The sequence below is a fragment of the Genypterus blacodes genome, unplaced genomic scaffold (genome assembly GCF_046128005.1).
Source record: "Genypterus blacodes isolate CSIRO-AG114 ecotype Tasmania unplaced genomic scaffold, CSIRO-AGI_Gbla_v1 ptg000055l_1, whole genome shotgun sequence".
In the NCBI taxonomy this organism is placed as follows: Eukaryota; Metazoa; Chordata; class Actinopteri; order Ophidiiformes; family Ophidiidae; genus Genypterus; species Genypterus blacodes.
In genome coordinates this window covers 1,957,501-1,971,505 of record NW_027466867.1, presented here as the reverse complement: position 1 = coordinate 1,971,505, position 14,005 = coordinate 1,957,501, and the positions used below count along the sequence as shown (strand labels likewise).

Genomic DNA, 14,005 nt, shown 5'->3' with positions numbered 1-14,005 from the left:
CATGTTTGGAGGCGCCTCTGCCGAACTACGAGCCCGCGCGGGTTTTCCAGAGAGGAGAGGCGGATGAAGGAGGAGGAGGAAGAGAAAAGGAGAAGAAATAATTCTCTCTCCCTCTCTCTTTTTTCTAACAGCTCATTATCCGGTTGTGTCTGGCTGCATGGCTCCGAGCCAGAATATAATGATGAGGATAAACTCGCCAGGAACAACTAGTTTCTGTTGGAGGCCATCTCAGGGGAGTGCCAGTGTTGCTCCCCCCTCTCACTCTCTCTCTCCCTCTCCCTCTCTCTTTCTCTCCTTTCCCCTCTTCTCCCTTCATCACTGACACATTGGTGTTTGTGCCATGTCATCCCGCTGATGGGGAGCTCGGCGGCGGCGGCGGCAGCAGCAGCAGCGTATCGCCCATCATTAGGGGCTGCCACATTTCCTCGCTCCGTTCCCCCTCTCTCTCTCTCTCTCTCTCTCCCTCCCTCCGTCCCTCTCTTTGCACTTGTTAAATCTTCCTCTGTTCCGAGATCTATTTCCCCCCCCCTCTTCCTTTTCTTCCTCGCTCTCTCTTCTTCTCTTCTGCACTCCTCCCTGTCCCCGCACCACCTCCACCTCCTCTCTCTCTCTCTCTCTCTCTCTCTCTCTCTCTCTCTCTCTCTCGCCCTGCCACAGCCGCGGCCCAGGTTATGGTTTAAACATGACGGTCGTTTCCCTTTGAAGCGCGGGGGCATCATCACCCTCATCATCGCCCTCATCATCATCATCATGGTCGTCGGGGGCTCATCAGGCAGCGAGCGCCGCCTCGGACCAATTTAGCCAACACAAGAGAGAGAGAGACGCGAGGCGGAGACCCCCACACGCTCGCCCACCCCGGACCCCGGGGCTGCGACGTCTCAATCTGAAAGGTAGGGGACGGCTGGCGGCGGGTGCGGGTGCGGGTGGGGTCACCGCCGCAGCAAGCTCGGTGTCAGCCCGCGCTATTTAATTGCCGACGTGAAGCGGTAGCCCCCCACGCCTGTTTAATGTATAATGACCCGGCTGGCGCGCTTCTGCCCATCCCCAGGAAGAGAGGGAGCGGGATGATGGGGGGAACATATCAAAGGGCAGGCTTAAGCATAAGGGGGCAAGGGAGGGAGGGGGGGGGGCTTCACATCCTCCCACCTGTCACACACACACACACACACACACACAATGTAAGGGACCTGTACTGGCTCCAACCCCATTATCAAAATAATGTCTTTCATTTGCTCCGCCGCCCGCCTCTGCTCTCGCTCTCTCTCTCTCTAGAACAATGTATTTTTTAACAGGACCTCCGGGCGTAAAAGGTGCTCAGGTGCAGGGCCGCATGAAGCCGGACCGGGTTCACTTTCCGCATCCTGAATTCTGTGCACGCCGACGAAGACGACGCGGCCGCTCTGTCGTTTGAGCCGCCTGAGCCGATTCTCTCACTCTATTAGTCAGGTTTCCTTACTTTGTTTGGCAAAGAAATGGTATTTGTAGGGTATATGTAAGTGTGTGAGTGTGTGTGTGTGTGTGTGTGTGTAACATGAGGGATTTGGGGGGATTTTTCTTGGAGGATGTGTTAAACCCTCCCATCCTCCAGAGAGCTCCCAGAGCCCTCCATCTATTCAGTTATACTAATTCAATTAGGGGCCTCATCACAGGGCATTAGCTCTTCCCCATGGCCAGTCCCTCCCTCCCTCTCTCCACACACACACACACACACACACATATACACACACACACCCCCAGCCAGCAGATTCAATTAGCCGCACTGGAAATAAGATGATCACAATGTAGAGGCTGTCATTAAGGGACCAAATTAGCAGTCACTTAGAGCCCAGGTTGGCAGAGCAAGGACGTCTGGACGGGGCCGATCAGTCTGACCCCGGCTCAGTCTGACCCCCGCTCAGTCTGACCCCGGCTCAGTCTGACCCCCCCTTAGCACCTGGGCCGCAAATCTGAGTCTGATCCAGGCCCAACCTTCTCCAGAAAGAGGCAACAGAAAGGAGGTGAAGCGCTGGACTTTGCCGTTCTAAATAAAGGCCGGTTCTCCCCCTCTTGTCTCCTCTCTTGTCTCCTCTCCTGTCTCCTCTCCTGTCTCCTCTCCTGTCTCCTCTCCTGTCTCCCCTCCTGCCTCCCTTGCATACACATGAATCCATCACTGTCACGTAGGGCCTAAACACGCTGCCCTCAGGAGCTGCTTTCCCAATCAGGGGCTGTAATTAAACCAAAGCCTGGCCTCGTCCCTAGACTCTAAACCGGTTCGCCCCCCTCCCCTCCCTGTCCCCTGCTACAGGAGCCGAGGAGCGAGAGAAGGAGCAGGAGACGCAGCGAGAGGCCGCTTGTTTTGTTCCAGTCGCTGCTTTTTTGGCCGCCGCCGCCTCGCACAAATCACAGGGTTTTTAACCGTCCCCAAATTAATTCTTTATACATCCCGCTTGTCCCTCAGGGGAACAATAAGCAGTTTCAACAGCGAGAACCCACACAAAGACACACATGTACACAAGATGGCACACACACACACACACACACACACACACGCTCTCTTGCTCCCGTGGGTGCGCTAATGTCCAGAGCAGCACTGGAGCTGGACCCTAATGGGCTGCACCAAAGCGCCAGCCAAGTGTCAGGCCCCAGCTTAGAGCGCCCAGCCTCCTTCAAAGTGCTCCCATGTTTGTTTATCTGTCTGGCTGCTGGCGCTGGCAGCGAGGACGCGGCCCCGGCCCGTTCAGCGCCGCCTGACATGCAGAGGGGCTAAATGTTCTTCAGGGGCCTCATTAGAAAAATGATAAATATAATTAATATTTGAGCACACGAGCTGGAGCGCCACACTGGAGGATTGGCCCTTTTGAACACACACACACACACACACACAGAGTGGGAGTGTGAGCTGTCCTTTAGGGAGACGTTTGCTGCTGCTACGCAAGAGCACGACGGTGTGTGTGTGTTTGTGTGTGTGTGTGATGGCCCCAAACACATAGTTCGAAACGTACGAGTGTGTGTGTGTGTGTGTGTGTGTGTTTATCTCCTAAGGTCTAAGCTCACCTTGACATGGATGCGTTGACAGTGAGCGCAGTTGGGTAGGGGTGTCTGAACCCGCCTGTCGTGATTGGATAAACAGGTTGACCTTGCCTGGGAAGAAGAAAGAGGGAAAGGTAAAGGAAACCGGGTTGACGGAAGAGGAGAAGCCAGAGCGCCACCGCCCCCCCCGCCCCCCCGTCTCTCGCCTCCACCCATCAACGCGCCTCTTTATTCTCATTTGATCAGGACAAAAATCTGGGGGATTGCAGAGCGCAGATCAAAGGCAAGAAAACTCCGAACAATTTGAGTGCCACAAATCTTGATAGCGGTGGCTAATTAAATTTCATAACCCTTCGCTCGGTGTCGACAGAGCGGGGGCCCCGTTCCTCCCCGAGCTGGAACTAGGTGTTTTGTTGTGATAATTAAAGACGAAGCGCGGGTCTCTTTAATGGAGCCATCACGCTAATTGAGGTCTACACATCCAAAGACAAACAATAATGAATGTAAATTTATACCAAAATAAAGTGCAGCAAATCAAAGGGCGCCGCGGCTGCGCTCGGGGCCTCTCTCGGTATTTAGATCGCGGTGAGAAAACATTAAATTAACAGAGCTTAATTTGTAGCCTTTTGTCATATTAACAAGTGTTGACAAGAGTTACCAGGGGAGAGACCCCATGTGGAATTGTGGGTAAAATACGGGCAATCACGCTTCATTAATCTAATTGGAGCGTACAGAGACATGCAAAATAGAATTTGCCACAAAGACGCAGGTTGGGAGCGGAAGAGGCGGCGGGCGTCTCCGGGGCCGGGAGAGCGAGGACGAGGGACGTCCCCAAACAGGACGGGGACACACACACAACTGGGACACACTGCTCCATTTACAATACATGCATCAATCATCCAACTGTATAGATGTAAAGAGGAATAAAGAAAAGGTTTGCTTACTGTGGTACTAACCATCCTAACGGATGGGGGATCTGGCCGACAGCGCCAGGTGACAGCGGGTAATAAGGAGATATGTCTGGAGGATGAGGAGGCCTTGGGATTCCTGAGGAAGAAAGAGAGGAGGATGAGAGGACGGAAACGAGGAGGTGGACAGACGAGATGATGACAGTGAAAGAAAGGCGTCTTTGTCGGCGCTGCAAATTCGTTCTTTGTCGAGAGTTTCGCGTGTGAACGCGGCGCAGACATCACAGGAACGCAGGATGCGGAGGAAGAGGAGGAGGAGGAGGAAGAGGAGGAGGAGGAAGAGGGCTTGCGCTCGGTGTGTACACACAGTGCTAAATCACACTTCCTGATCAAAGGCCTCCGAGGCGGCGGCAATGCGTTGGAAAAGGCAGAGGGGAGAGAGGTGAGGAGGGGGGGAAGGGGGGCGAGCGACGCCGACACGATTCTTGTCACATTTGTTTCCAGAATCTGAGAGTTAATGATAGAAAACGCTGGGTTTGAGAAGTTATCAAAACAATGTAAACGCCTGTGATCAGAGACGATGGAGTCAGTCCGGACCAGGGATTCAGACCGGACCGTGTAGAAACACGCGTCATCTAATCAGAGTCCTCCGAAGGGTTAACAAGGCCGTCACGTTCAAGCCTCCAACTGAGTCTGCAGAGTCGACTGGAACCATCAACAAAGCTGTTTACGTGTGAAAATAACTGGATTTTCGCCTTTCCAACACGAAGTTTGGAACGCCAGACGAAGGCAAACGTGTTCAGGAGGATCAGGAATGTTCTGGAAGGACCAAACTGGATTCAAAACAGCTGATCCCTGTTTCTCCAGGCAGACAGATTCCGTTCCCGTTCGCCTCCCGATTTTACGGCGAATGATGGCGAGTTATTATTCGCAGGAAGCCTGGCCGGCGTTGCGTTCTCCCATCGCCACCCAGCGCTCAAACTCCTAATACAGCTCGTTAATTAATTAAGCTCTGAGCTCAATTAAGCCGGCCCATTAGGCGCTACATTAAACAGCAGCTGCTACATTATTTCCCTCTTTTTGTGTGGAAGCATCATAATAGGCAAACGTTATTACCTAAAACAGCCCAGACCCCCAAATTACACACCGCACCAAAACGCATTAACCTGCTGAGAGGAACGCCAGCGCCGAGAGACGCTAAACGGACTCAAGTGGCGGGTTAAGATGTCGGAAATGAGTCAAATTGGACGGACGGATTTGTGTTTCCGACGAGCGTAGAGGCGGTAATCCTGTTTGGTGTCCGACGCGAAGACCTACTTCCTCTGTCGGCGTCTTATCGTCGTCGCTCAGCTGGACCCACCTGAGGGATTTGAGGGGGGGAGAAGGGGGGGGTCGTACCTGTTTTGGGGTCCACGTCTGTCTGTAGGTGAGGTGGGGGGTTCCCTGGTGTGAAGTGCTCATTGCTGTAGGTGATCAGAGGTGTGAGAGGGTGCACATGGTGAGGGTGCTGTACCACTGGAACCTTATTAGACTGACAGAGAGAGAGAGAGAGAGAGAGGGGGGAGAAGAAGAAGTTGGGGTGTTAATACTTTGAGGTTTAGGGGTGAGGTAGAGAGATGGTAGGCGCCCACCCACTCATTCGCCCGCCCACCCGCCCGCAATTACAACTTGGAGCTCCAGCGATCGCATTCCAGGTGAAGGAGCCAAACCGCCGATGCCACAGTGAAAATAGTGTGGTTTGTAATTAAGAACACTTCTGCGACGTCGCCCTGGAATCCAGTAACACAATCTAAGAGGCTTTGGGGGGGAGGAAGGAGGGGGGAGGAGGGAGGAGGAGGAGGTTGCCAGTTCAGATTTGGAGCCGAGGCGTGATGAGGCCTTCTAAACCGCGGCTGCAGTGAAAGTGATCGATCATCTGCAAAACCGCCAAATCAAGGCAGCACGTGCAAATCCACCACAAGTCATCAGCTCCTCTCCTCTCTCCTCCTCCTCCTCCTCCTCTTCCCCCCCCGGGGCGCCTGCTTCACGGAGGGCAGGGTGGTGTTGTAATAAAAGGGTTAGAGGAGAGGAGGTGGGCTTGAAAATCCATTTCTGCATTTTTGCCAAATTAGTTTTAGCAATGTAATCTTCTCTTTGTGTCTCTAAGTGGTGCAGGCCCCCTTTTTCTTTTTTCAATTACCCAAAGATTACAGTGGGAGCTTTAGGGGTGTGTGTGTGTGTGTGTGTGTGTGTGTGTGTGTGTTGTGTTGCTGCCGCGGGCCCCAGCGTTAACCGGAGCGCTCAGCCTCCCCCCCCCCCCTTTTCTGGTCGGGCCAGGCCGGGACAGACACACATTATTACCCCCCCACACCCACACACACACACGCACACACACACACACGGTTCCCCAGTACAAAGATAACCAGATTACAGCCGTGCAGACGCTGCTCTCGCCTCCTTACACACACATCCTCATCCTGCCCTCAGCAGTCAAAGAAGCAGCACTAATCAGGCTTATGATAACATGGGATGATGCGTTCAGGGGGGAGAGGAGTGACTGAGAGTGTGTGTGTGTGTGTGTGTGTGTGTGTGTGTGTGTGTGTGTGTGTGTTCAAGCTGCTCTCTCCCAGGCCACACACCCTCATTAGTGACTTTAGCTCGACTGTGGCACATTTCCAACAGACTTTGAACACATTAATGGGACGAGATGTTGGGGAGGGGGGCGGGGCTTACATCCATACAGTACATGAGATGTCCGACGCTCATTGCCTGCGTGCCCACAGGCAAGGCGAACGCTAACTCTTCATTTGCTCCAGCTTTCTGAGGCTGAACGACGGAACTTTGGAGGCCAACAAGACCAGCAGAGACCTCCATGCTACAGAGAAGAGCTGCTGGTGGAGGAGGAGGAGGAGGAGGGGGGGAGACGAAGGCGAGGGTGGAGGGGAGGGAGGAGGGAGGGAAGGGGGGGCATTCCCTATTGCCATGGTCCCAATGAAAGATTAATGAACCCCCAGCAGAACTCCAGGGAGGCAGAGAGACTCCTGGGACTCATTCACAGCCCTGAGCTGAAAGGGAGGAGGAGGAGGAGGAGGAGGAGAGACGGGGGAGGAAGAGGAGGAGATGTGTGGGTGGTGGGGGGGGCGTAGATGTGCGTACGTGTTTGTGTGTTGGGGTGGAAAAAAAAAAAAAAGGGGAACACAAACCGAGGCGCTCCCCGATCTGATCTGCACATCCCGGAATAGAGGGAGGAAGAACAAAACAGAGGGAAAACCGGTGGAAAGGAGTCTATGACAGCTGGCTGACGGGGCTGACGAGTCACCGATGGCCTTCTCTCTCTCTCTCTCTCTCTCCCCCTCCTCCTCCTCCTCCCCAGTAATGATGTGAAAGAATGTTGTCAATTCTTCATCTCGCGGCCGCTGAAAAGCTTTAGTGGCCATTTAAATGAGTTCTTTTGTCCGAGGGCCCCGGCCATTGAGGAGACGGTTCAAAACGTCCGTCCACTGAGTCCGCATTTAGACAGAGGGTGTGAGCGAGTGGGTGTGTGTGTGTGTGAGGGAGGGAGAGAGTGAGGGGGGCCGGTGCATTTACATCACAGTCACTCCTGCTCTCTCAGTGTGAAAGCCCACACTGAGGCGAGCAGCAACAGGCTGGACTCAGTGCTGCCACCTAGGTGTCATGTGCCTCCACTGCAGGGATCACACGCTAAACTGGGATTGTTGCTTCTGAAGCTCGCACGCGTATACAAACACACACACAAATACAAAAAGATAAAAAAAAAGGATAAAGCGTCCGTCCGTGGCGTTGGAGTACATACAAATCTATTATAACAAGCAGGAAAATTGGCCTCGCCGCGTCTTCATCCCTCCCAGATCACAGGTGGTCCCTGCGGAAAGGAGGCCCAGCGGCCACCGTGGGACAATTTGACCCGGAGACACGTCTGGCAGGCTTGCTGGGTGCTTCATCCATACACACAGAGCCCCGCAGAGTGCAAAGAAACAAAAGCAGGCGACGTGGGAGGCTTTTCACTCTCTTGCTCGCTTGCTCTCTGTCTCGCTCGCTCTCTCTCTCTTCTCCACAAAAGCTACAGGAAAAGAAAAGAGCACTTCCTGGCCCCGACACCCCCGCTGACTCAGATCCTTCACACCACCTCTGATATCACAACAAACAAATGCAGCAGGAGACAAACAGACGGGAGGACGCTGGAGCTGCCGTGTCCAGACTCAGGTTTTTGCTTCTTTTCCCTTTTTTCTTTCTGGTGTTTTTGGATCTTGACCAGATGATTTGAAGTCTTAAATGCAGATCACATTTTCCCTGAAGAAACACACACACACACACACACACACATCAGTGAACACATTGATGCTGTGCCCACTGCTGAGGAGGGAGTGTGATGTTAAGTGTAAGCAGCAGACAAGTGTGTTACCGATACTGAGACTCTATTCTGTTCTGTTCTGTTCTATTGACTTCTTTCTCAACGTCTCAATCTGAGCAATGACAACAAGCTGATCTGAAATTGGAGTGACGGACGGGCTCCTGCCGCCGCGTCTCTCAGAAGTGAACAGATGAATAAGCCGTCGCCGAGGCCGCTTCAAGTCAGACCTCTGGGGGAGTGAGAGAGAGAGAGGGGGGGGAGGGGAGAAGGGGGGGGAGAAAGTGACAGTGGGGGACGGATGGGACAAAGGCGGGGGGAGACGACGGGCGAGGTTGGAGAGCCGGACAGGGAAAAGCTGTTGGCCTGCCGTTTCCGCCTGACGGCACCTTGCAGGGACAATTTGAGGCCTAAATGCGAAGGTGGCGACCTCGCCGGCCCAGGAGGGGGTGGAGAGGCAACCCCCGGTAACCCCCGGCAACCCCCCCGCCGCCTTCTTCCACCCTCTCCTTCTGTCCCCCCTCTGCTTTATGTCATGATATGATGAGTTGTCACAAACGGCTTGCGGGGCACTAATGAGCTGTAGTGAGGTCGGGGCAGGAGAGAAGGCCAGAGAGAGAGAGAGAGGGAGAGGAAGGGAGAGGGAGAAGGAGAGGGAGAGGGAGGGAGGGAGAGATGTGGGACTGACAGTGCTGTGATGGATTGAGGTCCTCTCAGGCCTACAAATTCCAGAGCAAGCAGAAAAAGCCTGAGCCTCTCCCAGAACGTGCTGGTGGCTCCAGTCCAACACACATGGAGTGACACACACACACACTTTCTCACGCACACACACACACAGTATCAGAGTGAGGGAGCCTTATCTTATCTGAGCAAAAACAAAAACTACAAACTGCGCTGCCTCTATTCTAACAAGTCCATCTGCAGCTGCATCTCCCAGCCTTCACACACACACTACACACACACACACACGCAGCCAAACCAATCCTCAGATTCAAACAGACAACCTAAAGGAGCTGCTCAGGAGATTAACAGCAACGGAATACGAAACGCTCCGACAAATTAAAAGGCTTATCGGGGCGGCGTGATCCCGGCGGCGTGCGGCTCTGATTAAAAAGCCTCAGCCGCACTTTCGTCTCGCTTAATCAGGACGGAAACTTCCCTCAAGTATGAAAAACCTGGGAATTGTAACGGGAGAGAGAGAGGGAGAGAGGGAGAGGGGGAGAGGGGGAGAGAGAGGATTGAAAGAGCAGATACGGAGGTGTTGTTGGGTTTTTCCTGGCGTCTCCGAGGGGCCGGCGGGCTCACGAGACCGCCGCGTGTTTAAAAGTTAATCTATTCACTTTGCTGCAGTGACACGCCGCCTGCTTGATCAGAGCAGAGAACTAAAATATTATGTGGGCCAGAGCCTTTTGCTCCCCTTTTCCCTTTCCCTCCTCTGCTCTCTGCTCCAGTCGCATCGCTCCCTCGCTCGTCTTCATCGCCGCCGCCGTCGTCACCGCTTATTTCCTCCCCCCCCCACTCCCCCCCGCTCCCCTCCATCTTTGATAGTCGGCACATCAAATGGAATGGCAGAAAGGACACGTTCTGATATGTGGCGGGTAAATAAAAGTGCGCACAAATAGCTTAAACGTGAAGTGGCGTTTGGTAGAGACGCCGTGTTGTTCGCCGCCAAAGACAGATCGCACGTGTGTGTCTCTCCCTTAGTGTGTGTGTATGTGTGTGTGTGTTAAAGCGTTTCCTTTTCAGTGTAAACAGCCTCTTGAGCTCTCTGGTACCTGAGCCAAAGGAGCGTCTCTGAGAGGTGAGCGTGTAGCGTGTGCCGCGGCGGCGTTAAGAGCTCGGCTGAATTCTGCCTTTTGAAATGCAATCAGCTCCTCAGAATTCCGGTTGAAAGACGAGCAATTAAGAATTAGAATCGGATGGCAACATTAACAAAGGGATATGTTAATCTCTGAGGTTACTGAAAGTCTTACTTTACATTTCAAGCCCGAGACACGAGGCTGATCAAATCAAAACCAATCAATAAAGTTACACTCAAGAGAAAATTAAGCTTTTAGATCAAATCGTTTGCTTTGTTGGTAATCTATTATTATGTAAGGCCTCCGTGTGACGAGGAGTGAGTGAGAGCAGAGCATATAGACTCTGACACACACACACACACACACACACACACACACACGAGAGAGATCAAAATGATTTTAAGTTCAGTCACCCTCTCCCTCCTCTTCCTCACCGAGCTAACAACCGGCATCACAACACGCAACGCAAACCCTCAAAGCCCTCAGTGGTAGAGAGAGAGAGAAGAGGGGGAGAGAGACTGAGAGGAGGGGGGAGAGAGAGTGAGAAGAGGGGGGAGAGGGAGAGAGTGAGAAGAGGGGGGAGAGAGAAAAAGAGAGAGAGGGAGAAGAGGGGGGAGAGGGAGAGAGGAAGAGTGAAAGAGAGAGTGAAGGAGAGAGAGAGCAGCGTTACTCACCCAGCTGCTCAGATTCAGGTGCCAGCAGCCCACCTGCTGGAGGAGCGAGAGCCCCCGGCCTACCGTTCCTGCCTTGGCTCCCGTCTCCTCCGGCCCGGCTGGAGCTCCGTCCCGCGGGTACATGACCCCGTCCGTCCCACCCCCGCCCCCGTCTCCTCCTTCCACCTGGCCCCCCAGCTCCTCCTGACGCCTCCCTGACACCGGGGAGAAGCTCTCTCTCTTTCTCTCTCCCTCTCTTGCTTGCTTTCACCTCGCCTGCTTCTTCTTCTTCTTCTCCTCTACCTCTCCTCCTCCTCCTTTGTCTTGTTTGTTTCCTGCCTCCTTCCTCCTCTGTGTGTGAGTGTGTTACTGTGTGTGTCGTCCCCCCTCTCTTTGCGGTTGATGCCACTGCCGGCTGACCATTGTTCCCTCAGGTTTTGTCATCAGAGCTCCGATGTATCTCTTGAGGCTCTGAGGCCTAGTCCCCCCCCCCCCCACACACACACACTTCCTCCCTAACACACACACATACACGTACACACACATCCATCCATATGTCCCCAGAATCCTTCACTTCAGCAGCCTGGCAGTCTTCTCCTCTCTCTCAGGGAAAGTTTTGATGACAAGAAGAAGAAGAAGAAGAAAAAGCATAATAAGAAGAGGAGGAGGAAGAAGAAGAAGTGAGAGCCAGATTGTGGACAGAGGAGGAGAAATTACAGCGAGCTGCGTTTCAGGTCTGCAGCAGTCTCCCCACGAGCAATACTCCAGAAAACACACACACACACACACACATACACACCATCAGTTATAACCCAAATCCCGGCTGTGCGTCGGGTGTGTGTACGTGTTTCTTAGAGTGTGTGTGTGTGTGTGTGTGTGTGTGGGCTCTGCTGTGCCTCCAGGATGCCCAGAGACGAACTGGCAGCTTGAAAAGCTTTGGCTACAAGGTAAAGTGAGCAAGGCGAGAGGAGGAAGACAAAGAGGAGAGAGAGAGAGAGAGAGAGAGAGAGAGAGAGAGAGAGAAGGAGAGAGAGAAAAGGGTAAAAAGGGAACAAGACACAACAACATCCACAAAGGGAGGGCAGGCTCAGCAAAGTGTGGCCAACAGTCACTTTATCTGTGTGATGCTGACAGTCCCCTCTTCATCCCCACTTTCCAGGAGGGGGAGGGGGGAGAGGGGGAGAGAGAGAGAGAACGTCTTCACTTTGACGCGGACGTGGCACCGACTCTACTCCTCTCGCCCTTTTTCCTAAACAATACAACCGAGCGAGAACAATTCTTCTCTTAAAACTCCCCCCTCAACTCTCTCTCTCTCTCTCCATTCACCCGGCCGAGGCCCCGGGCCTCTTCCTCAGCGACCTGCTCGCCACATTCTCCTCTCTCTCTCCCCCTCTCTCTCTCTTTCTCTGCAACTACTTCGACCTTCACGTTGGCTCTCCATGTGAATATTAAAGTCACACCAGGAGCCTCACGTGGCTTCAGTCAAAACAAACAAAGAGATTCTGCAGCTCGGTGCAAAGATGGAGGCAAGAAATCCAAACCTGGATTTGACTCAAAGTTCCCACCTTCACTTCTCTCAGATTTTACTATAAAAACAAATAACGACATGAATTAATTTGTATTTTTCTGAAATAGATGAACCACTACATTTACTGGCATTAAATATTTAATATTGCGGAATTCTTATTTACAGGCTAAAAAGGTGAAACTAATTTTTAAATTTGTTCAATGGGGATAAAAAAATTCTAATTGTAAAGGGACTTCATATTATCGCAAATTAAAATGATGAAGCCATAATAAAATCTTAATTTCTCTCATAATTACATTTTTCACAGCCGGTAATTACTTCAATTTTACAGCCTCCACTTACATTTTACCTGAATCTGACTGATGGCCATGAAAGATTAAATATTTATAGACTTCATTAGTTTCATCGGAGCATGCAATATTTATTATTTTTTACATAACCTGGTGGCAGAGAAATTAAATAAGAAATTAATTGCGGTATGAATAAAACAAAGGTGTGTTTCAAATAAAAAGGCCAATAAAAAGTCAGATGCATATTTCTGTGATGCGTTCAGTGTAACGTGGACATCAGCAGCCGCAGCAGCTTCTTTCCTGTCTCTTTCTCTCCCCGTCACTGTTGGGACTTTGCTGGGGCTCCTGGCCTGCAGCAGGCAGTCCTGAGGCCCTTAATGCCAAAACAAAGTCCTGGGAATGTCCTTTACACGGCTCGGACAATAGCGCCGGGGCTCCAGCTTGACAAGTAAAAGAGCCCCGACAAGGCGGCGGCTAATTGCCTGCCCTCCCTCCATTCAGCCGGCCCGACACGCTCCTGCCATCTCCTTTTGTCCCACGTGCACTTTCTTAAGTAAACTGCCAGCTCGCCGGCGAGTGATGGACAGCTCCCAATCACCCCGTCACAATGGCATCCACACCACAACACCAGAGAGAGAGAGGGGGAGAGAGAGAGAGAAGGAGGAGGAGGAGGGGGGGAAGGAGAACACAGGGTTCCACTCGGCTGTGTGAGATGTTTCGCACGAGACCCCCAAAAGTGTGCGAGAGAGGAGGAAAAAAAAAAGAAGGAAAGGACAGAAACCGGTGCAAAACAAGGACACGGAGACGCCTGTGGCCTCCACTCACCCACACAAACACACACACACACACACACACACGTCTGTCCCCTGTGTCCAAACAAGGCTGGACAGGGACGAGAAAACACCGCAAAACACACGTCTAACTTCAAAGCTCCAACGCTAAATTCATAACAATAATCAGTCTGAATTTATAAATCCCCAAAAAAATTTAAAAGGTTAAAAATAAAATATATAGGAAGATTTTAAACACAAACTTAAAATATGAATCCTGTTTGTGATGCCAAGAGAAATGCAAGAAACAGCAGCTGGGACAAAATTCAAACTAATAATAAACCTGAAGATCATCCAGAAAAAAAGTGTTTAAATGTAAAATATTGCATTTATTAGTTCAGGTGAATATCTCAGCATTTACTATAAAATAAGAGATAATCATTTAGCCTGATGTGGAGGAATAACACACTGCTGTCATGCTGTCAAGACAAAGCAATCAAACACTGCCTTTCATTACCCAAATTGTCAATCTGTCACTTAGCAACATAAGTGTTATAAATTGCCAAACGCCGGCCGTAAAAAATATCCATGAATAAATTCTATTAGAACATAACATTTAAAGGCAAACAAGCTGCGGAAAATAAAGCAGAGCGGCAAATGTAAATGTGGAGAAGTCTTACCATTTAAAAGAGCTGTATAT

At 51.8% G+C, this 14,005-nt stretch overlaps 1 protein-coding gene across 23 annotated transcripts in view; it reads right to left on the bottom strand.

The window, feature by feature from the left end:
• The window catches only part of tcf7l2 (transcription factor 7 like 2), an 83,278-nt gene that overhangs the window by 9,165 nt on the left and 60,108 nt on the right, over nucleotides 1-14,005 (bottom strand). For all 23 annotated transcript variants that reach the window (XM_076151442.1, XM_076151444.1, XM_076151447.1 and 20 more), the window contains 3 exons: nucleotides 5,316-5,448; nucleotides 3,954-4,056; nucleotides 3,034-3,120 (listed from right to left, as the gene is read on the bottom strand). In XM_076151442.1, the coding sequence (XP_076007557.1) occupies nucleotides 3,034-3,120; nucleotides 3,954-4,056; nucleotides 5,316-5,448 (323 nt within the window). The remainder of the gene's footprint in view (nucleotides 1-3,033; nucleotides 3,121-3,953; nucleotides 4,057-5,315; nucleotides 5,449-14,005) is intronic.